At 38.4% G+C, this 25,347-nt stretch overlaps 2 protein-coding genes across 5 annotated transcripts in view; both read right to left on the reverse strand.

Annotated features, from left to right (window-relative positions):
* Nucleotides 1-25,347, reverse strand: part of LOC116416484 (SKI family transcriptional corepressor 1 homolog-B) — a 767,432-nt gene that overhangs the window by 510,402 nt on the left and 231,683 nt on the right. The gene's annotated exons all lie outside the window — the stretch shown is intronic.
* LOC107981505 (uncharacterized protein F54H12.2-like) lies at nucleotides 10,645-11,439 on the reverse strand. The gene has a single exon (XM_016987524.1). The coding sequence runs from the start codon at nucleotides 11,437-11,439 to the stop codon at nucleotides 10,645-10,647; it is 795 nt and encodes a 264-aa protein (XP_016843013.1).

Here is a 25,347-nt window from a genome sequence, read left to right on the forward strand (position 1 = left end):
GAGGAGGCAAAAAGAGGCCAAGAAGATTACTAGGAGTAACAAGTGAGGATGAACCTGCCAACAATTCAAGACCTTCAAGTTCAGCAAAAAAGATACAAACTCCTGCAGCGAAAGAAACCTCTGAGGTCAGGAATAGATTGATTGATATCAACATTGTATTTCCTGCGATCGAGGAACTTTTGATTTGCAACCAATGTCATGACAAAGTTTAACTTGGCGAATCCGAAGCTCAAGGATTAGGATTCGAGATTGAAGTAGCGTGAATTGAGTGTGGCTAGTTGGCAGCTATCAACTCATGCTGAAAAATTGGCGTCAAGAACCATGCTTGGGAAAACAACAGAAGAGCAGTGGTTACAAATCGCGCTCTTGGACTTAGACACGCTGGTCTATCAACATTTTGTGGGTTGATGGACTGCTTTGAACCCATGGATCAGTCTGCATATGATTCAATCAACGAACAATTCAGTGAAATGTGTGAAGAAGTGGCCAAGGACTCCGTGGAAAATGCAGTGATGGAAGAAAAAGCCGCTACAGAGATTGGAGCTCCCGGACTAAACACTTTTAGTGATGGTTCGTGAAGAAAGAAGGACTTTTAATTTGCTGAGGATCCTAGAGCAGTTCGAGGTGGTCGCTGCTGCAGAGTGGGCAAACTCCGGTGATCCCCAGTGAATCTTCCATGCTTAGTGACAAGTCTAGGCCAGCACAAAGTAAGCACGAACCCTCAGGAGGAGAGCCAGGGAATTGCAAGAAGAGGACTCTCACGCTGCAGTAGCACACTAGGCAGTGTGCACTGAAATATTTTTCAATGAAAGGCCTTGTAATGATAACGAAAAAAAGTATTCTTCTCTGTATTGCTTTAGTTCATTTTTATGAAATTAAAATACTGATTTATTTTATCTTTTTCACCTAACCCTGGTAACACTAACCCGCTTGATGACATTTGGAGGATAGACTGGTAATTTTCTACAGTTTTAACTTGAAGATTCAACACAGTGACCAAAAGAAAAGATAAGTATAAAGTTATCATTATGTTATCATTATTAAGAATAAAATAACCTTTTTATTACATTTTTATGAAAATTCATGAAATGCCTTTTTTTTGTTTGCAAGTAAGAAAAGCCGTAAAGAGCCCAAAGGTATGAGTGAATATACCTCATAATTGGTGAGAGTCAAGGTCTATGTGTCTGGAACACAGAAAACTTGGTCCCAAAGGATTTGGTAAGCACTTAAGTTTAAGTTATACTTTCAACAATAATCATAAACTTTAATGTTAATTTTCTCTAAATGTGGTTTTTACTGATTTCAGCTCACTGTCCGTAGAATTCTAGTGAACGAATAGTTCTTTTGGGCTCAAACTCAAAGAGGACACTTTTTACACCTGTAGTTTTAGTATGAATGCAGGGATTTTGATTTGAATGTTTAGAAAATGTTTTATATACAAAACGGTGCCGGAATAGGCAAAAAAAAATATAAATAAAAGAATTCAATTTTTTCATTGCCAAATCATTTCTAAGCATTAAAATTAAAATCCCTGCATTCATATCAAAACTACAAAGTATTCTTCTTAAGTTTGAGCCCAAAAGAACCATTCGTTCACTTGGAATCTTACGGACAGTGAAAAAATCTATCATGAATTAATTTTTATCGAACTGTTCGATAATAAATAGCTTATTTGGAGGTCAATCGTTGACTTGCGAGGTTACCTATTAATAAATATACATAAACAAAGATATTAAAACCAGTAGAAAAAAGAGACTTCTTTTACTATGTTATTTGTTTGAACTAATTTTACTGTCAGACCGTCAGAAAATGTGATAATTTATGTAATCCGCATAGTATGAGAATATACTTTGTAACATGGCAAAATTTGTCCGAACCGCCCTCTCTCCTCACCGTTTTCCGGGGCTGAGCAAGCTAGCCGAGCAAACCACGTGCAAAACCTTCGCGTCGGGAAACAGAGTCGCGAGACTCTGGCGTTCACGAGGAGCGCCTGGCGCCACCGGTTCATTTTCCAAGCCCCGGGCAAGGGATTGCACCATAACTGGGGTAGCACGAAAACCCCAGTTACAAACTTCTCTTGACTTGACTCGCCTGCCCCGACTGCTCCCGAACGGACATGCCTCAATTTCAACCTCACCCGGTGCTCCAGCTAGAAGGATTTAAGGTCAGTGAATCGTTTTCCTATTCTCTGGTCGTATCCGTCTCGCAGGTGAACGGCAGTTCTACGTTCGGTTTCGTGAACGAAAAGGTTATCTCGCGTACGCGTTAGTTACCTCCGGATCGCAGTTTTTATCTCTTTATCTTCAGAAATCTTCGGCACTCGGAGGCGGTTTGTATGTTCTCTCAATCATTAGGCCTTTCTCTTTGAGTACTGCAATAGCTTCCAGCTCTTGGAACGTGAAGATTTCGGACTTATCGATTCGTGTTTGTAATCTCGGTGGCATATTTCGGAGAGCTAGATTTATTTCGCGGACTGGTCCTAGCGGAGGTATCACGCGATTAAATAGTGCCTTGATATACGTGAGGTAGTCGACGACTGGCTCGCGCTCGCCTTGCGTTCGGCGTCGAACGTTTTCCATGAGCACGAACTGAAAATCTGCATCTGAAAAACGTGCGCGCCATGCGTTTTCGAACTGCTCGAACGTGACCCAGTTAAATCCTTGAAGGAAAAACGGCAATATTCCAAATAAATCATCATCTGAAATGTGCATGATTATACGATCTTCTCTTAGTCGTTTTAAAAATTCTTCACTATCTTCGTCGCGTCTCCCAGAGTATTTTAAGTCCCATTTGCAAATAAAGTCGAAAGCGTTAATGTGAGTAGGTGCAATTAACCTACGCTCTGTGTTAATGAGCTGTTCGTTATTATTGTATGCGCCTCTATATTGTCGTCTATTATCGTTATTATTATTATTAATTGGTAATTGTAGGTGAGACAGTCTAGCTATTCCATTATTTAGGTAGCCATTTTGCCCCTCCGGTGGCTTGAAATTATTAATTCTGGCCGGAATTTCACGCGGTGTCGTGTTAACAGAACTATTCCCTGTATGTCTCGTATTGCTCGATAAATTTTTCGTTTGTAATTATATTAAATTATTAGGATCGACTTCTTGTGCTAATGTCGGTTGAAGGCAGCCTGGTTTTGTGTGTTAAATATAGTCGTGGATGAAATTAAATTATTTTCAGCTAACTTCGTTGTGCTGTTCGCTCGCGGATGGTTTATTATTGACCTATCCTGCACGTTTTGAAAATTTGTCGAGTTGTAACCATGGTCATCTGAGTAAATGTTAGATAACCTGAGTCTCCTTGGCTATTATTTTGCTGATTATTCGTGCAGAATTGTATAGTGTCGCCGAATAATACGCTGCGTCTCGGTACACGCTGCGTCTACTGTACCCGCAGAGGCCTGCTCTTTTATATCTCGCCCGCGTTCGGTCTCTATACGGCTTGATGTTCGCGAGGCGTGAACCGGTTGCTCTCGCGCCGTCGCTATAGGGTCCGATACGCTAGATGTTAGCAGTGGGACGTTCGTTGAGAGCTGGTAAAGGGGCGGCGGATCATCGTGCTCGCGCGCAGCGCCTGACGGTGTAGGCGAGCCTGGGCCAGGCTCTCCGCCACGGAGGGGAAAGTCTCCCGAGGATGACTTTGATTTCATTCCTCGTGAGAACGCTGATAACGGCGCAGCACCATAACAGCAAGCTGAAAATACCGCTGAGGTGAACTCGACGGCAACCACTCCCAGAGCCCGCTAACCTGACAAACTGAGCGACCGCATGAAGGGAGATTTCGACCAACAATTACCCGCAAGCCCAGAGCCAAAACCTATGGAAGAAGAGGGGACCAACGAACGCCCAGCAGATATCCAGAGGCGCAAGGAGATTGAACGCTTACGTCGTATGGTCAAGGAGCAAACACCAGACAACCCTCTACTTCCCTTGCTGGAACATGAGGAGGAAGTGGCCAAATTATTCTACGATAACCCGCCCATCCTGTCAGCTTTTAACAAGGTCATCAAAAACATCATCGAAAAAGTCAGACAAAGACCGTGCATACTCCGGGGATCTTCCCTATGCATTGAAATACCAGAAGTACTACCTCGCGCACCGAGAAGAAGCACGATGATCTACGAACTCAACCCAGCAGTGGACCAAGACATGCAAACCACCGCAGTCCCGCAAGTTTCCTTGGGAACGCAAACTACGCTCAGAGAACCTGCCCAGCCTCTGCGAACCTCCATCCCAACGCAGACTCCGCAGCTGAATTTCGATCGACTGTGGCTAGTTTCCACTGCAACGCAGACTCCGCAGCTGAACTTCGCTCGGCTGTCGCTAGTTTCCACCGCAACGCAGACTCGACCTGAAGATCTAGCTGGATCCCTGCAGGCCTCCACCTTGGTGCAGATTCAAGCCGAGGTACTCGTCGAAGCCGTAGCTCCTGAACACCCAACAGAGCTATCCACGGAGATCCAGACACCTCTAACTACACCCAACGAGACAGCATCGGAGAGACCGTTTCCTCCAAGGAACGAACAAGCCACCGAAAGTGACATTGAGAACGCTTGGGCTAACACCATCGTTGACACCACGATGAAAGTCGAGCCGACAACACCACCTGCGCAAGCGATATCCGGAAGACGCGCGGGAGATCCAACACTCACTGGGTGGATGCGCATTAATGGCCGTGACGTCAACGTCCTGCCTTCGCTACCTGGATGTTTCAATTGCAGTAGACGCCATTATTACCACAATTACCCACATCCAGCCACCGTCTTCTGCTACCGATGTGGCCGCAGAAACGTCACAGTACGCGACTGTCCACACTACGCACTAGGATGGCGAGAGGAAGGGCTTTACATTCGTCGCCTGAGGACTCACGTACCCCGTGACCAACCGCTCCCTCCCAGAGAAGGCCTCGACGAGTTGCAGCAGTTCTCTGAACGACCAATACATACCTTCACGCGTATGGAGCCATACTGAGGAAGAACCGTAGTTATCTAATGTAGAAAGTTATCTTATTTTTGCTACCTTTTTTATTCTTGTTTACCTTTCTAGATTACTAATTTTGTTTAAAAGTATTATTTAGTTTGAATTTTCTCCCTCTGATTAACCGTTAATCAGACGCATCGCGAAAGTTAGCGTTCAATAGTCATCAAGCGTCATCTGATTACTAAAATAAACGGCCTGTGTCCTCATCACCTGAACCTACTCCGTTCTATTGGGCTTCCACCCGCCCCACTAGGTTAAGTTAGAATTAAGTTAGTCTTAAGAATTTGCTTTAAGAAAACCACTTCTTTTCCCACCCCTTGATGAGTTGTGTGTGAATTAAAGATGGAGGGTTGATCTGTCACGCGTGAGATTAGCCTTGAGACTCGCTTTCACCCGCGGGGTCGGCCGGGGAGTTTGACGGAGCGATTCACTGGCTCGCTCCTTTCCTCACGGAGGGGAGAGTTGTAAGACGGCAAAATTTCGCCGTGTAACAACGACGGATCTTCAAAACATCTACGAGCTATATTTCCAGTATTTGTTGTTCCATGGCCTTGTAATACTTGGTCTACTCTAACTCCGAAATCAATGAAAACTTTTTTCTGCACATCTCTTTTTCGAATTTGATGTCGCTCTGAAAATCGTAGAATGTATAAATTAATAAAAAACATTAATAGCATTTATTGATTAATGAGGTAGTGTCTTAAGGCTCTAAATAACCCCGTCAAAACGATCAACGTTGATTCAATGCTGATTTCAATATTGATGTCAGTCTGAAATAAGCGTTGATTCAATATTGAATCCACGTTGAATCAACATTGAATTTGTCCGAAAACGCAACGTGGATTCAGCGTTGATTTCAGACTGAATTCAGTGCTGGATTTCAGGGTTCAATCAGAGTTGAAATAAATAGTTGTAAAAAAAAATATCACTAAAACCTGGGCTCGAACCCAAGACTTTTTGATTAGTAGACGAACGACTTGACCACTTAGCCATTTCGACACTTACATTTATATCTCATAATGTAACATAAACGGAATCCTATAGAGAATAACCGAAAATTAACCTACTCTATCATGATTTTTATAATAATACTGGACTGGACTTCTCTGTGCTCTCGGGAAGGTACCCAGCTTCGAGACTATTTGCCACCTATAGGTTTCCGTGTATGTTACATTAAGAGATATAAATGTAAGTGTCGAAATGGCTTAGTGGTCAAGTCGTTCGTCTACTAATCAGAAAGTCTTGGATTCGAGCCCACGTCTTGGCGTTTTCTTTTACAATTTTATTTCAACCCTTATTGAACTTTGAAATCTAGCACTGAATTCAGTCTGAAATCAACGCTGAATCCACGTTGCGTTTTCGGACAAATTCAATGTTGATTCAAGGTAGATTCAACGTGGATTCAATATTGAATCAACGCTGATTTCAGACTGAAATCAATATTGAAATCAGCATTGAATCAACGTTGATCGTTTTGACGGGGGTAACAGTCTACGTGAAAAGGCGCACCTGCGGAGAAGCTTGGCTGTAACGGTTTACTTGGCACTTGTTGACCATCGATATAAAGTGATGAATAATTAATACCGAAATTTTGAAAGTTAAATGGATTTAGCAATTTATCGCAGTTAAAAGCTTTATTATTGACAAATCCTATAATGATTCTTATCGGTAATTGCCCTACATTATCTAAACACTCGCCGAGTATAGCGTTATGCATGCTGAATGCTTTAATCTCGACGCGTGTTAGAGGGTATTTTGCAGTTGTTGTCGCTAATGTTTTAGCGTGTGCCACTAAAACACCTGGGTTTATTTTTGTTCATCGTACAAGTAAGCTAGCTTCTTTTATACATACACTATAATTTTTATCGAAAGCATCCATTAAACAAAAAGCGTCCTTTGCACGTACCAAATGGACTCTTATTTCTACACTATTTGAAAGAAATCAATCTTGGTTACATACGTCAATGTGCAGATGTCCTAAAAGATCAACGACTTTTCCATCGCTCGTAAATTTTTAACGACTTAAAAGACCTTTATTCGCACAATCAGTGGCAGGCTTCTTATCCGTTTTTCTGCTGCATCCGTTCCCTTATAACGACGTCGAGAGATGCGAACTTTTTGCATCAGGTCCGTAGTTTGATAAAGTTTCTATGTACGCTCTATAAGGATACAGTGTATTAGACGGCGTCACAAGTTTTTGATGGAAAAAAAACGTCCACTTGACTAAACATTGAGTGCAAGAAATTGTTCACAGGTGACACACTCGTATCCGTTTCCTTGTTGTGGGGTGTTATTTAAACATTTAGTTTGATCATAGTATGAGCTAAATCTATATACTCTTCACCTGCTGCGGCGACTAAAAATTCTAAAGGTGCTTGATCGGAGAGTGATGAAACAGGTTTATATTCCACACGTGATGATGATTCGATAGTGGTCAGGGTCATTAGTAGTGAAAACAAAACAAGCTCCTATTTTAAGCACTCGTAGCTTGAATGATATAAGAAAGACATTTTTAATTTTTTATTTAATCGAAAATATCCAAAACTTTATTTATTTTTAGTAGATTTCCTACGTTTTTTGTTCACTGCACTTTTCACTTTTTTTCCTCTTGTATTCTGCTTCTTCTTCTTTCTACCACTATTTAGTCTCTTTACAGCTTCTTTTTTTTCTTGCTAGTTCGCCTCTTCTTCTTATTAGCGGTCTTGCATGCACGACTGACGCACTGCAACTGTGACGTTCGTTTGAGTACCATCCCTTTATAACCGGAGCCTTCCATAAGCTCGCTTATTTTCTTATTAGCCTTATGTTTTAGTTTTAGTCTAGACTCGGCTAGGCAATTATTGAGGAAATCCTTAAGGGAGTACCTGTTGCTAAGTGAACATTAAATAATGCAATAGATATGTCCTTATTTGAGACTGACATGGCGTAGAAGCGCTATATTTGCGCTCTCCACTTTCATGTGTGTATAGTGTATCTGTTGTACATACTCAGCGTCTCTTGTCTTTTTTTTCAAACATTAGTTGTTCTATACGTATGGATTTTTTGTGGCCCTAAATAGGGCCGATGGTTTCTATGAAATATAAATTATAATTTTGTATAACCCTTTTTTTGGGTATAGATCCGGTATTTGTAGATTGTTTTTCTGTAATTGATTTGAAGGAATTTTTTTCTTCCTTCTTTTGGTTTTTCTTATCATCTATGATTGGCTTATAGCCGGTCTTTTTTGCGCTGTGCTGCTGACCCATCTTGGTTGCCTAGTCGTCTCCAAGTGAGACGCGACGCTGATCGGGCGCTATTTATAGCGGTAAAATAATAGTTGAAAAGAGAGGGAAAATGTTATGATCTCCTGAAGGGTAAACATTTATTGTCAAAGACGATTCTCTCGTTTAAATTATCTGTTCTGTTGGTTCTGCGAAATGTTTCTAATTTAGTGTGTCGTTTTTTATAACACTCTCTATAATAGTCTTTTTTACCCCACTGTCATTCGAGCGCGCTAACGCTAATTTTCCTGCGCATACACCCATCTTGCGCATTGGCTGATTGCCGAATAAGGAACTTTAATAATTGTTGCGGTATAAATAAGGAAAGGTGTGATGGTGAATAATAATAAAATGTTTTTTTTTAATGTATTTAAAGTTTATTCAGGAAAGTATATACATGGTGTACGCAAGAGGTTAAATTTTTATGCGAATTTTACATAATTTAGTACATCTTTTGCAATGAACGGTAAACCGGACAGAAGGATTTTGGATAATACAATTCTCAAATATTGCTCTTTAAAATTGTTGTTCTTATCGTCGACCTATTTATGCAGTACAAAACCTTCTATAGCGATGTTATGTCTCGAATAAAACTGTTTGATATATACCTGGTGGGCTGGATGTTTTCATTTTTTTACAAACCAGCTAAGCGATTTCTCCTCCTTCGTCTCATTCGCTTGTTTTTAGGCCTTTCGTCGATTGTGATTGATTTGATGCCCTACGCGGTTGAAAAGTTTAAGTCGTGATTTGTAAAATAAATCTGAAACTTAACAGGGTGTCCAAATTCGTGAGAAAACGAATAAGAATTGTTCAAATAAGCTGTTATAGCGTCAAACTGATCTTTTAAACGAGTCCAGCTGTTTTTGTTAAGAGTTATGTTTTTGTACATGGGCCCGTAACTTATGAGTTTAATAACTTGATGATACTACCCATCACTGTACTCCAGGCCGATGCAAACTCTCTTTGAGTTGGTTTTGTTGAGCGCGTAGGTAGTCGACAGCAGTAGATTTGGAAATTCAGCAGTCGGACAACGTTTGCCAGTTGTTCGACAGTTCGCCATCATGAAGAACAAAAAAATTTTACGATACTATCTCACTCGTAAAAGAAAAAAGTTGTTATAACGTAGAAGCGCACAGTCAGAGAGTCTCGATGCTACTATGAAAACTCGCGACTGGCGTCGTCTCTTTAATACAATTTTTCCCACTACCCTTTCGTAGTCCAACGGTTATAGGGCTGTTAAAAATACGGCGTAAGGACGTTACAAACTGACCGTTAAAAATAAAAAATAAATCTTTCATCAGAGAAAAGTACGATGGTCGACATCCGTCTGTTTAAAAAAGAAAAAATTGTTACTGATTAATAAAGGAATACATGTGTGTAGGTAGAATGAGAACACATGTATATAACGTTTAATATGTTTCTTTATTCAAGATTACAAATACATCAAACACATCTTAGTCTAGAGGTACACGCTTGATTACATGGTCCTGAGACTAGAGAACGCTCATCAGCAAATGTAGACGCTCGCTTACATTTTTTATATTTAAGTTTATTGCGTATCTTTTTATAAAATTTGACAACCAAGGTATCATTTTGCCCAGTGTCTTGTAAAAATAAGCGACAAAATGTCCTGAGTCTTGTACCACAACACATGTGATACAAAAACATAATAGTGTATTGCAAGGTTATACAGGTGATAGTGTAATTTTCTTAGTGTTATATCGCTCTCGAACCAATGTATGCCAAAATTTCGCGCCGCTGCATAGTCGTTGGCGATCCTCAAGGAGCAGGGTAACTTGGTAAACTCGTACAGTGGCAAAATCACCCAATAAGATATGACTTGTCCTTGCAAAGAAACTACAGCCACTTCTTTGGGCAAAAACTTGTCGTCTTTGTCCCTGAAGCCCTGAAGTTCTACCACGTAATCGTGATCCATGGCGAATGTATCGGGTGTTGCTGCTGCCGCTGATCAACTGAGTCGACGATATACAGCGTCAGGACTCCTATACCTTTTTTCTCTCTCTTCCCCCCCCCCCCCACCCTCAGCCACTTTAGGAATTAAAGTCCGTTATAATTTGTTTATTCGAGTCGATTTCGAGCACGTTGTCAAACTCTGCCTAAACAATGCAGTTTAGCGTTTCCGTTAGAGCTTCTGCGAAACACACCTCAACGCGTAGAGACCCCGAGCGAACAAGATTCCAATGGCCGGTAAAATGCGCTGACAAATTCGGTGTTAGATCGAAAGCAAACAGGCAAAACCCGTTGGGATAACCGTAACGGTCGATATCGAGACCCTCATTTAGGTAATGTATACCTGTGCCGGAAAAAAGGGTATGATAAGCGTCTACGTATAGCTTATGGTCACCGGTAAAACATGGCTGCAACGGCCTGCTGGGCACTTAAACGTCGTCCATGTAGAGCGAAATAAAGTTTATGTTAACGTGTTGAAAATTGAAAGGGTTAAGCTTTCTATTGCCGTTGAAGGCTTTATTTTTAACGAAGCCCAGGATAATCCTTTTGGATAGCTGTCCGAGTATAACGTTGTCTAGGGTATCTCCGAGTATACCGCTGTGCAGCGTAAACGACTTGACTTCGGCCCTTGTTAAGAGGTACTTGGCTGTTGTTTTAGCAAGAGCGTTCGCGTACGCTAGTAAAATACCCGGGCTTATCTTGGCTCGACGCACGATCAGTGTAGCCTCCTTGATGTGCACCGAAAATTTTCCGTCGCCTGACCAGTCCATGAGACAAAAGGCGTCTTTGCTACGGACCAATCTTACTCTCACGTCTACATCGTTGACCAGGAATTTAGGCTGATTAAAAACGTCACAATGCAAATGTCCGATCATGTCGACGGCCTTGCCACCAGCTATAAAAAACAATCTGTTAATGAGCCCTTGATTCGCACCATCAGTCTTATGGTCTAAATTTGGCGCTGTATCCATGGCAACGGCGGTATCGATGCTCCACAAAGCAGACGTCAGGTGAAAGCGCATAGCAGGTGCCGCATAATTTAGCAGCGTTTCTATGTAGGCTCTATACGGATACGCATTGTTTGGCGGTAAAACTAACTTTTGATTGAAAAATATATCAATCTGATCAAACATTGAGTGTATAGAGTTATTCACAAGGCCAACTTTCAGATTTTCGCTGGGTGTATTACTAGCTGGTAGTATTTGAACGGTCAGGTGCAACATGGTGTGCGCGAGATCGATGTAGTGATCGGCTAAACTTGGAATTAAAAATTTCAAGGGTGAGTTACCATCGTCGCTGAGCGACGAAATGGGCTTATAGTAGAGATAAGCGCTACTTTCGATGACGTTTATGTGAGAGAAAGAGATCTAGCTCGCTCTTTATTTCCTCGCCGCTGTACGCGTGTAGATACGCCATCGTTATTGATTTTCATCAATTGAGTTCTTTGGTGTATACAGATTTTAAATCGGCTCCGCCACCAACTTGATCGTTGTAGTAATGAATATAATGACTCATTTTTATGCCTACAGATTACGCTTAAATTGAAGCGTAACCATCAGTGTCCCGAACTCGAATGGTAAATTTTCACCGTGCTGATCTCTTATATCGATTACGATATTTTGGAAAGAGTGCTGCAGCAGTAGAATGTAATGGATCGGTGCAAACTGTTTAACTATGTATGTACCGAATTTGAACTTTGAGTTTTCTATATTTGATGTCTCTATAGACGTAAAGCTGATCAAGCACAGCGCGTGCCAAAGAGTAGACGAATATGTAATAAAATCCGTTATTTGCTTCTTTGAGCGCGTTGAATTGTCGTCAATGTGAGCCGATCGTCTTGGCGGCTGTGGCTTGTGTCTGACTTTACTCGGTGGTGGTGACGTGGCTACTGTATCCATACTTTTGCGTTTCGCCACCTTTATTTAAGCTGATATTTGTCTAATCATTTTTAAAGCGTGCGTATTCTCGACGAATTCATTCGGCGTTTCGGAGCTGGCAATAAACTTTGCAAATTGAAATTGTCCAACGGGCGGATCGTACTGGGCATCTTTGTTTGGCTTTATTAATATATCGCTCTGTAAGTCGTCGGATCGTACTGGGCATCTTTGTTTGGCTTTATTAATATATCGCTCAATGAGTCTGCGATATTGGATTGAGGCACGAAACTATCGTTATCATAGATGGTATCTATGATAACGATACCCGTATTGTTCTATTTGAGCCGATCGGACTCGTTACCCTGCCAGTGTTTAAGCAGTAAGCGTGCTTTTTTCTGATGAATTTTTAGTACGCTTTCGATAATAGTTTAATCCGAGAGCGGTGTCGTGAGATTCTTATCGCGAGGCTCTTCGAGTTGTTCACTTTCCTTGAAGAACAGAGATCGCCGCAGTGCTTGCAAGTAGTTTTTACACTTTTCTTCTTTACTGATAAATTTTTTGAATTAAGAATCTCGTGCATTTCCGCGTCTAGTCGTGATAAGTCATCCCCAGGCGTTTGTACACTGCCCTGGGTTGTTGGTGGTGCTAGTATTGCGTACTGATGCTGCTGCTGAACAGTCGTAAGCTGGGCGGTATTTTGTAAACCCTCCGTCATCGTCTCCGGTACAACAATCATTTTTCTGGCGTACTCCGTGTTAGTGTAAAATTTTTGAAAAAATCTCTTGAGAAGCAATGGTAAGAAAAAACCACTGTTCTGAATTATAGTGCGTTTTCGGCGTTTCCAAGTACCAGTGGTGGCGGCAGCGGCAGCTGTTGTGACTACCTTTTTGAAAAATGTTTACCACAAACCATACGCGGATCAGTGCTGTTGTTGCAGGATGTTCGTGCAGCCATCGTCACAGAGAGACTGCTTTAGTCTCGTTACAATCGGCACTTTAAATAATGTTGTGTATCACACTCTGCATCTATCGTCGAGCCGATTTGTAACGACGAGGCACGTACGCGTATTGCAGCTGATCGTCGGGAAAAACACATGTTCGAAATCGAAAGTCGTCCAGCGTATCCTGTTTTATATCCAAGAGTAGATAGCTATGCATCCATGTAGGACTCTTGCAGAAATTTCGAGTCTTCTGGATGAAGTTGTCACGCTAGGTACTGGATTTGCATCACGCTGATTTGCACCTTTGTAAAAAAGATTCTAACATAGATATATGTTTTTGTGATCACAGCCGCGTACAAATAAATCGAGTACTACACTGTTAGAAGATTCACGCATTAAGTCGTCTAAAATGAGCAATTTTTTATTATCGTTGTCATTGGAATAGTCACTTGGCTGTGGCAATCCTTCCCGAAACTCTATATTCAGATTACCGGGTATTTTGAATTCGCTCCCATACGTATCTTGCCATTCACAACGGTAAAATAAGATGCGATCAAAGCGCACGTTGCACATTTCAGGCAGATTAGCGAGAAACCGTTTTACGAATACGGTTTTTCCACACATCGTTGGGCCTGATATGATGCATGTGAACTGATGCTTCCACTGAATATCCATATTTGTTACTGATAAAAATAAACAACCATCCACCTGTTTTAGTGTCGGTGATCCCCGCGGTAGCGGCGGCGGCGCGGTCGAGGCACGTCACGGTCAGCTCATCGCGTGCCTCTTTATCAGCTGTTTTCCCGGGCGGGCGGGCGCAAGATAAGCTGGAACGGAGCGACCGCTGCTTTCTAGTCTACTACCCGCGGGGTGATCAGCTGATGATCGGCCGCCGCGGTAATAAGTTGATTTTTGGAGTGATGAGTAATGGTAATTATATTGTTTTTTTTTACTTTTACAGTATAGATAAGAATACATAAAGGTAAGTTTTTTTCTTTTATTTTCAATCATATTTATTGAGATGTAGACACATTTTACAATGGATTAGTTCTTTTATTAACAAAAGGAAGAGAACAGTTTTTTGACACATATCGTCTCTTTTTAAGAACAACGCTACAAGTTTTGAATTCGTCGCGAGTCACAACCTCGTGAGCAAGTGTGCGCCTGATTGTTGAAAATTGTACCTTGATTGTACGCTTGTCCTTGCCGGTGTCGTCATCGTCATTGCCGTTATCGCTTTTGTCGGCTTTTTCACCAAATTCATCATCAATTAGAGATTCTATGCTGTCAAAATTTATCTTTAAAGAATTATAGTAATTTAGACGTATACCTCTAACTTTACAACATTCTATAGTGGCACCGGTGCCCGGTATGATTGCCCGAAAAACGTAAAATTTCGGCGCTGCAGACATCATGGTTTCTATGTACGTATTCTCGCCATGACTTCTTAACTCATCCGTTATAGCACCAAAGAGATTACCTATTGGCGGCTCATATTCGTCCGCATAGTACGTATCGCAGTATAGTAGGCGCGATCCGAGTTTTTTCAAGTAACCATATAGTTCGAGGCGTGCCTGCGCCATTGTATACGCTGCTATGACGACATTCGTATGGGGTGTCGATGTTACAGCTAAATCTGAGCTTCTTCTTTAAATTGCCAATTTAGATACAGAATATCATCATTGATAGGTAAGATGTCGAAAACCTTCTTATCGGTAGTAAATAAAAGCTTCAACAAGTTTTCGCGTGATTTGACAAAAGTGGTTTGTTTCATATTTGTGCACTGACCGAAGTCACCTTGTAAGCTATTTAAACAAAATTTGGCAATAACCCGTAATCCAGGATTTTTCTTAATTTTTTCACGATCTAGAATGATGCCTTCATCGCACTCGTACTCGGCTAAATAGCGTGCTTTTGCATCTTCATTGATACACCAGCTGGACTAGTCAGAGGCTTCTTGTTTTATCTTTAAAAATAGATTTACATACTGCGCAAAGAGCCCACCTTTCGTACCATTGAAGCGTGTCGTACTGCCAAATGATGTATATCTCGCTTATGCGATAACCGAGCTCAACGGCTTTGCGCAGCTCGTCCGCCACCCAAGTACCGGTAAACTCACGATCTGCTATTTGCTCGTGATGACAATCTTTGGCGCGTACCTCGGCGCAACAAGAACACAGCACAAAGAGGAGGCGACCGTGCATTTTAACCGGCAGCAGTGGCATATACAAATTTCGCGGCAGTAAAACTCTGCACTTGGCCAAGCCCTCGACCCCGTCAAGATTGTTGTAATCATCGCCAATCAATTCGCGACACTCTTCACCTACGAAAATACGCGGATGACCGATTTGGAATTTTCTTTCAAAGGCTATAGCCGGGTTACTATGGTGAAATGGCCCCCTTGGAAAATGTATATATGTTATATACCATTCGATGGGGGATAAAAAAAAACTCCCATAGCCAAATTTTTAGCTCTCTGCCTAGTGCGCATGCGCAGTAACGTCGATAAACGTGTTTTTTTGATTTTATTTTTTTCTGAAGTCCCTATAGGATAAAAATTTTTTTAAAAATTCACATTGGTGTATTTTTATGTCATGAATAACTGCAATTTTTTTGGGATTACATAACCTCAAATATCGGATCTAAAAAAATTATTAAAGTTTTCAATCGATATTTTGACCCCCTTGTTTTTGAGGTGCAACTTTTTAAGTAGACTTTTTTTGTGTACTTTTTCCCGTTCTTTACGATGGCACTAACGTTTTTTCCTTAAAAATGGTGGCACAACTCGATTTGAGCCAAAAACTGATTTTTTTGCCATTTTTTCACGTTTTTAGCTGGTTATGTTACAATTTAGTTACTAAAGTGACTCCTTTTGAGTAGTTTTGCATATCTTCCCATGAAAACATAATCAAATGAAATATTTTGTTCGCTCCAAGCCGTATTTTTTATATTATCTTACGTTTTCAATGATGGTCTTATCAGAATTGTGATATCACCTTATTATAAAACTGATGGCTAATGTTATGTTCTTTTTAAACGTTCTGTGATTGGTCGAAAGTATTGTCTCTGTCGCACTTTTTTGTTTATTGTTTATTTTTATTTATAATAAAAGGTTATGCTTGGCCGCGCGGTTGACGCGGCGGCTGCAATGCAGACGATCTGCGTAGTGAATGGTCAATCATAAAATTAAGAATTATCAGGAGCATAAACAAATAAAGTATTTTGATTTCTTAATTAATTAAACGATGCGCAAACCAATGGCCAACATTGTTTTTTTCAAAACTAATTTTTTTTTTCTTACAATTGTCTATATAAGGGAGAAAGTACAATACGTCCCGTCCCGTCCCGTACCGACCCCGGGACATACCGTCTGAAATAAGTCACTTTTATATTATTGGCTAATTCTGTTCGATAACCCAATCGACGGTACAGAATTAGCCAATCCCGTAAAAACAGCTTATTTCAGACGGTATGTCCCGAGGTCGGTACGGGACGACGGACTCAATTGTACTTTCTCCATAATATACTAATACAAGTGAATGGTGAAAACGCTGTTAGTATAAGTTTATAACTTTTAAAGTAAATTAAAATCTAGCAAATAAAAATTGTTTCGATTTTTCTTTTTACTATTTCGGCTTTTGTCATCAAAAGCCGAAATAGTAAAGTTTTGACATCACAGATTATATGCTTTGATATTAGGGTTATATGTATTTCTAATACATATTACACAATAAATTAATATTTTGTTAAATAACTTCTTTAAAATCAAAACCTATTATTAATATCTAAAATGTTATTTTTATGCCGACACTTTGAGTTTTGAAAAAAATACTGTAACCAACCTACTGATAAATAAAAAATCTCCCATGTATTTATAATAAATACACTTGTATTTTACCGGTATATGCAGAGTAAGACTTATTAATGGGTAGAAAAATAAAATTTTTATTATAAATTCTGTAGTATTAAGAGTAATTGTATCAAAAATAATGACAGATAATATAGTAATATAATAATATGATATAATAATATAATAATATGATATAATAATATAATAATATAATATAATAATATAATAATGTAATAATAATAACAGATAATTATTAGACCTTTTTATACGCTAAATAAGAAAAACATGTTGTGTACGTTATTAAATTCTTGCATAAAATCAAAAGTTTAAACCAACATTAAATTATAAACTGTTTTAGTACTCGCATAAAGATCCGATCTTATCCTAAAACAAAAATAGCAATCAGATTTTAAATCAATAAGCTAACAAAAAAGTAATTAATAAAAATGAATTTTCAATCCTATAGATATAGATATACGTACAATGCATGTAAGGGGAACGAGTCTTTATCTATTTAACTTAACCAATTTAGGCTAATCACATAAAGTAAAATGAGAAATTAGTTAAACATAAAGTTGTTGAAACTATTAACTAAATAAAATTAAGAAGGAAAAACATTTGAATAAAATATGACAATAAACTTTTGCTAGAAACGGATTTGACGATTGATGAGTTGCATGTTTTGATGTAATGCGGTATATTAATTATACAAGTATGATTAAATTGATAAAATATAGAAAGTCTTGAACAATAATTAATTTGTTTATGTATAAAATACTGTCAAATTAATAAAAAATGCACATAAATATCTGCATATGACTATATATGATGTGATTTTTACTATAGTTAATTATTATGAGATGAGAAAAAATATTTGGTTTTACATAAAAACAATACATGAGAAATAATAAAAATGAAAAATAGAACTAATAGGATGCGAACTTATTAATTGTCAATTAACTTTTAAGTTAAAAAAATGTACAATGAATAAAGTAAACACAAGCTAACCTATGCTTTAAACACATACGTATATGAAACATCATTAAAAACAACATTATTTATTTATTTTAAAATACACTATTATTCATGTCTAGATACAAGAACATATTTTTACAAAAAAACAAATTGAATATAATAATTTCATAGGTTTGTTGATTTTATAAAATCACTAGGTGCAAGCACTTCAATACAGTTTTTATGACAAAAAAAAATTATTTGCTTAAAAAACTTATAAATGAAATACAACTTATTTCACTTTTACTAGGCAATATTATTTTTTTACTTTTCATGTAAAGCTACTGAGAAAACTGGATTATACAAGAACTTAGATTATAATATTTTTGTAATATTTATTATTCATTCTAGTTTTTAATTTAAAAAAAGGCAAACAATTTTTTTAGATTTTTAAAAACTAACTAACAGCATTTTTAAATGTATTGTAAAATATTTATATTTTATTATTTCAGAAGTGATCTTCTTGTCTAATGGTTAAATAAATATGGCATCTAATAGTAATGAAGAGTCAGATAACATCAGGAAACGCGATGATCGAAGATGTGCCATGTGTAATATTTATATTAGAAAATCAATTGGTCGAGAAAAGGAAATCGAATCTGAAGTTGAAATCGAATATGCTAAACAATTATCAAATAAAGATATTTACATCCATGATGTAATTTGTGATTCATGTAGAAAGCGATTAGCCAAATACATATCAAGCTCTAAACCTAAAAAGGTTAATGTTCCAGCAACTGCTTCGTCTCAAGATTCAAATGTTTCTGAATCATTTTCTCAGCTAACTGTCACTTCATCATCTCAGGAAAGTACACAATCATCTGTATACACAATAAAGGAACAAAAAGTACGAGCAACCACGGAATTACTTATTCAAAGGACGATTGCGACACATAAATATTGCTTTGTTTGTGGGTACCAAAAACAGACTAATAATATATTAGTTCCTTTAGAGGCCCGAATTCAAGTTTATAGTAAAATGAATGTTTTTATTCCACATGGCAATAGATGCTGTTGCACACATTTAATTAAAAAAAGATTTTATGAAGATGAACTAAATAAAATTAATATTTTTTCCACTACAAGTACGGTATATATTGATGAATTACTACAATTTTTGAGTCAATTATCAATGAAAGCAGACGAAACTTTATTAGATACAGTAGCTGAATTTTCCATGCCTGAAAAAAAATTGAAAGTTTTTACGGGATTAACGTGGGAAAATATTAATTATCTTAAAGATCAACTCACTTCTCTGAAGAATTCCTGTGTAAGGACAGCGACACAAGCCATTGTCGTATTTTTATTCAAAATGAAACATTGAAAGCGAACAACAAGTATCTCGTTTTTGTCAATCAGTATTATTATCTTTCGAAAAAGATTTACTACCAAAACACTTTGGATTAGAAAATGTAGACAGAAATGAATTGATTGAAAATCAAACTTCTAATATGGCAAAGAAATTACATCCTGGTAAACAACTTATTTTGATTGCTGATGGTACTTATATAAGGCATGAAAAAAGCTCTAATAACGAGTACCAAAGAAAATCTTATTCAGGCCAAAAAAAAGTTCCTCTGACTAAACCATTTACTATATGTACTACTAATGGTTATGTTGTTGACCAGTTAGGTCCATATCTTGCAAATAAAAATGATGCTACAATACTGATTGAAATATTGGAAGAGAAGCAGAATATTTTACAGAAACTTCTTCGCCAAGGGGACATTTTTATACTGGATAGAGGTTTCAGGGACATTAAACAAAAATTAGAAAATATGGGTTATATTGTTTTGATGCCTGCACTCAAAGGTTCAAAATCTCAACTTTCTACGCAAGAATCAAATGAAACAAGATTCACGACAAAACTGCGATGGGTTGTTGAAGCAGTGCACGGAGTTCAAAAGAAAAAATATAGGTTATTAGATCACAAACTTGATAATACAATGGTGAAAAATACTGGATCTTATTGTAAAATTTCTTGCTACTTAAATAACTTGTTTGGCAAACGCCTAGATTCTGATGAAGACATGCAAGATGAAATATTTAGTGCTATGCAATCTAGAAAAAATGTTGAAAATACATTAGCAGTTTTAGTAGCAGACAAAAGATGGAGTCGTCGGAAACTACCATTTAAAATAATAACTTCGGATGATTTACCAGACTTTCCTGAATTAACAATAAAAGATTTGAAAATTCTGTTTACAGGAACATATCAGCTTAAACAGACAATATCTTACTTAGCGGAAATGCTTGACGCAGATAATAATTTGAAGATTGGATATTCAAAAGAGACTAACAATATTCTCAAACTTGAAGTTCAATCCAGGCATATTAACAGAAAACAATACAAATGTTTCGTTGAGTATAAACCAAATGGTATTGGTTATTCTAGCATCTTAAGACACTGTTGTGATTGTGCTAACGGTAACCGTACTATAGGATGTTGTGCGCATATTGCTGCCATAATCTATTATCTTTCACATGGAAGATATTTATCAAAAATCATACGACCAGCTGGAATTCTGTCTAAAATGTTTCTTAATGATCAAATTGAAGTGTGTATTGATGAAGATAGTGACAATGATGAGTGAATCATTTTTTCTATTGTGAACATTCGTTATTTTTAAAAAGCTACTTGTATACGTTCCATAATTTATTTTAAATAGCCTATGAAGATAATAAATTATACTTTGTACGAATTGAACATACTTAACTTCAATTCCTTTTTACCTGATAATTATTACTGTCAATAGATTTTGAATAATCAATTAAGTAGAGGCAGATAAGCCAAATATGGCCTTTTTAAGACCACAAGACGCCAAAAGTACCCTCAAACGATCAATTTCAAGGCTATGTTTAGCTAAAAACAGGCTTTTTTGCGTGAAAACCCTTGCATTATGACATTTTTAGGTTAGTTTTGGGTTACATGGTACCAAAAATGGCCTTTTTCGGCGTTAAATCACTCAAATGAGGGCATTTTTAGGTTAAAGAGAAAAGCAGACACTGACAGCGGTGATATTCTTTTTATATATAGAGAGAAACCCTTTATTACCTCAAATTCTGATAAGACCATCATTGAAAACGTAAGATAATATAAAAAATACGGCTTGGAGCGAACAAAATATTTCATTTGATTATGTTTTCATGGGAAGATATGCAAAACTACTCAAAAGGAGTCACTTTAGTAACTAAATTGTAACATAACCAGCTAAAAACGTGAAAAAATGGCAAAAAAATCAGTTTTTGGCTCAAATCGAGTTGTGCCACCATTTTTAAGGAAAAAACGTTAGTGCCATCGTAAAGAACGGGAAAAAGTACACAAAAAAAGTCTACTTAAAAAGTTGCACCTCAAAAACAAGGGGGTCAAAATATCGATTGAAAACTTTAATAATTTTTTTAGATCCGATATTTGAGGTTATGTAATCCCAAAAAAATTGCAGTTATTCATGACATAAAAATACACCAATGTGAATTTTTAAAAAAATTTTTATCCTATAGGGACTTCAGAAAAAAATAAAATCAAAAAAACACGTTTATCGACGTTACTGCGCATGCGCACTAGGCAGAGAGCTAAAAATTTGGCTATGGGAGTTTTTTTTTATCCCCCATCGAACGGTATATAACATATATACATTTTCCAAGGGGGCCATTTCACCATAGTAACCCGGCTATAGCCTTTTGTATATTTGATTTTCTCGCCGTCTTTGACATTGTAAAAGGGTATGATGTTTTCTGTTCGCCCTCCAAAAAATGCATCTCGCGGATTTAAAGTTATTCGACTCATTAGAGGATGATTTTTCACATAGAAGGCGATCTCTGGGTTTCTTAATTTTACCTCGTCAAACTCGCATTCCCATATACTACGAACATCGTAGCCGCAGACGCGCATTTTTTGCAATTCAGACATTGTGTTTTTGTATGCGGCGTTAAACGTGCGACCATAAGCCATCGATTTCTCACGCACTTTATCAAAACATTTCGAACAACCGTGCGTGTAACAACCCTCGTACTTGTATACAGTGCCTTCATGATCTCTATTAAAAGGTGGTAAAAATCCGCCCACTAGAAAACCTTTGGGTTATCGAAACTCTCGAGCGCGCCCCGCGTGAATGATTTCTCGACCACACTCGCGTTCGCACTGAACCAACCACTCTATAGAATTTTGGAAATGTTTGTCACCTCGACGATAACCGCTAGCAGGTATAATACTTATAGTCTTATCGCATAAAAAATGTTTTCTGTACTCAAGCGAGCAAGCACTTGCTATAGTAGTTGCTTCAACAAATGGACAGATTTTACCCAAATTAAGAAATATCTCTCGAAAAGTAACACACGCGCGTCGCAAAATCTCCACATATATACGGTAGTATTCTACTATTTCTTTTTGAAAATCGAAAACATAATCACGCCCATAGAATCCGGCGCGTAAAATCTTTCATTGGGCAAAGGGCCGACGTAATTTTCGTTCTCGAGGATATTAAACAAATGCGGAAAATAGCCCTTTTTTGCGCACGGCGGTAGGCCAAAAGTTTTGGGCAATAAACTTTAAGCGCATGTGAAAATAATTTAGACTGTCAATAAATTTGGTACGGCCACATTGTAGCAAAACGATATTTTTTCCATTGAGCACGACACGAGGATTGGCATTTTCACACTCTTCGAATAAATACTTAAAAATAAACTGGGCATCGAAACCACTAGCATTTTGCGCGATGCATATAATACGCACAAACACCGATTTTTCACGAACGTATAATTCGATGAAATGCTTTATGACGTTTTCTCGAAAGATATGTTCGCGTATACCGCAGGTGTCGCAGCGTATTTTCATATCATCGACGCGTGTCAGACAGTCTGTACACAAATGTTGAAAAAGGAAAAAGATTCGGAGTATACAAACGCGTATCCGTTCGCATTCTATACAGAGTATCTTGTTGTGTTTCAAAATCGTAAAACACGTAAAGGTACTTTTTAGATTCTTTCAACTGTTTTGAAGCGCGCACGATCTGCATATAACACGCGGCGTTTGTAGAGTGCCGTGACCGACAAATTTTACAAAATAAAATACCACATTCATGCTTTTCACGATGTACGTGTACGCGTTTCTGACATGTTTGACATATTTTTAATAAATCGCAAACTTTTTAATTTCACTTTTTATACGACCCCACCGTTTTATGATTCTGAAAACAAGTATTTCCGAAAAAACTTCTAAAGCAGTCGCTGCACTTAATCATCATAAATGTCGTCTTTTCTACAACTAGGTGTAACAAAACAACGCGGGCATATCGAGTTAGGTACGTGTCGATCAACGTACTGATACTTTTTATTACAACGGTCGTAAAAAAATTTAATTCTAGCAGCAGCCGTTAAATTCAAAATTGTATCAAAATGATGCGCGGCTGCATCGTGACAAATATTAATGACTTTCGGAGATAGAAGATTGTATAACATAAGGCGACCATCGAAAAAAGGAACCTCCCCAGAACCAAAAGTTTGACTATCGCTATATTCTTTCGCGCATAATAGTATTGAAATTTTTTAATTTCACGAAATACACACCCAGCCATCGGTATTGTAACGCCAGCTGCAACGGTTAACTCTAACGCACGCTCCTTTTGTAAGGCGCGACGACTGTCGCGTATTACAGTCCATGCTTCTTTCGTTGTGCAGTCGCGTCTTATTTTAAGTTAATAAAATCCTCGCCAACAGAACAAATTATCAGAGTTTCGAATGATGGAAATTAAAGACTGTTGACTTAGCACTTTTATGTCAAAATTATTCTTCCGACCATCACCAAGCGGCACCACGAACGTAGCTTCAATAGAAAAATTATCGTTCATTTTGAAATTTTCATTGCTATGCGTTACTCCCCTGACAAGCATCCATAAATCATCCACGAAAAAATTTGCGACTGGCCGTAGGGAAATACCAGTTGAACCGCGTGCGAAATTTTCATTATTTATCGTAACGCCTACCAAATCACTACTGCCCGCCATTGATACTAAATACGCGTGAATGTCGCACATTACTAACTCAAGCCACAAAATAGGGTCAACATTTTCAGGCATAGTCTCTAACACACGCATGACTATTTGCACACTATTTACACGAAATCTACGTACATACGTAGACGTACATAGTGATTACGCTTTTCTATGACGTACATAGTGATTACGCTTTTCTATGACGTACATAGTGATTACGCTTTTCTATGATGGCAAATCGAACACCTGGCCCTTGAATACCCATATTATTATCATTTTCTCTAACGCTACCCTCGACGCTATCGTTATCGCTGTGTACACGTTGCTTGTCGCCGCTATGCACACTTTTTCCACGACGCGCACTACTGTCGCTATGTATACTACGCTTACCACTACTATTCCGGCTGCTGCTGCTGCTGCTGCTGCTACGGCTGCTGCTACTTCCACTGCGATATCTGCTGCCGCTGCTGCTTTGGGTGGTAGAGCTGTCATTATCGCTACTTTGACGACTATGACGACGAGGCCTACGACGTACCTCTGATCTCCCGCCTATCTGTGTTAGCGTATTGACAGCAGTATTTATGACACTTTCGGACGAGTCGAAATCGTCAACACGGTTCTGTATTTGAAACTCCGGCGATATCGAGGCACTACGGGCTGCTGCAATAATAGTTTTACAAAAAAAAGTCTATTATTGTATATAGCTATTATTTTTATTTATTTTTTTAAAAACACACATGCATAAAGTAAAGAATGTTTTCTTTTGAATTAATTCTTCTGATGGCCCATTAAAACTTTCATGAACACGGTCCAGTAAATCTACGATGTCCGATGCCGTATACAGAGGAGAATTTTCGTCTTTGGCCTGTGTATACAACGGTCGCAACTCTTAGGCTCTACACACGTTGTATATATGATCAATATACACCTCTCAATTTGGCGCGTTGAACCTCTCTATGGAATCGGTGCCATTTTCGACTCGTCTTATAACTTTTCTTATAAAAAAAACGTTGTGAATTGAAAATTCACTCAAACTATAAAATATCAGAAATAAAGATTAAACTTACAGTCATTTATCCTATTGTCAAAATCATCTCTTTCATCGTACCGATGATACGTCATTTGGGTCGGATCGACGATCTGATGATAAGAACGCTCGGCCTCTGGGACTGGTCGAGAGTAAAAGTTTTGTATTGCCGCGCGCTAAGCATTGTTTGTAGAGGCTACCGCTGCTGCTGTAGCTGTGCTATTAGCAGGTTCATCATCTTCATCACTGCTTTCAGATACTGATCGTGCATCGATAGCACACTGCACAGCTTCGTTCGGCACAGCATAATTACGATGAATCACACGTACCAAATCACCTCTCGGATATGACCGTCCAATAAAAGCCCGATTAGAAGCTTGGAAATCTGAAGACGAAAAAGAATCTTCTTTTGAACACGACTCGTTATTCTCGT

This window comes from Nasonia vitripennis (genome assembly GCF_009193385.2).
Source record: "Nasonia vitripennis strain AsymCx chromosome 2 unlocalized genomic scaffold, Nvit_psr_1.1 chr2_random0007, whole genome shotgun sequence".
Lineage (NCBI taxonomy): Eukaryota > Metazoa > Arthropoda > Insecta > Hymenoptera > Pteromalidae > Nasonia > Nasonia vitripennis.

What these genes read in the sequence shown, in the direction of transcription:
- LOC107981505 (XM_016987524.1), bottom strand. Translation starts at nt 11,439, where the DNA reads ATGTTGCACCTGACCGTTCAAATACTACCAGCTAGTAATACACCCAGC.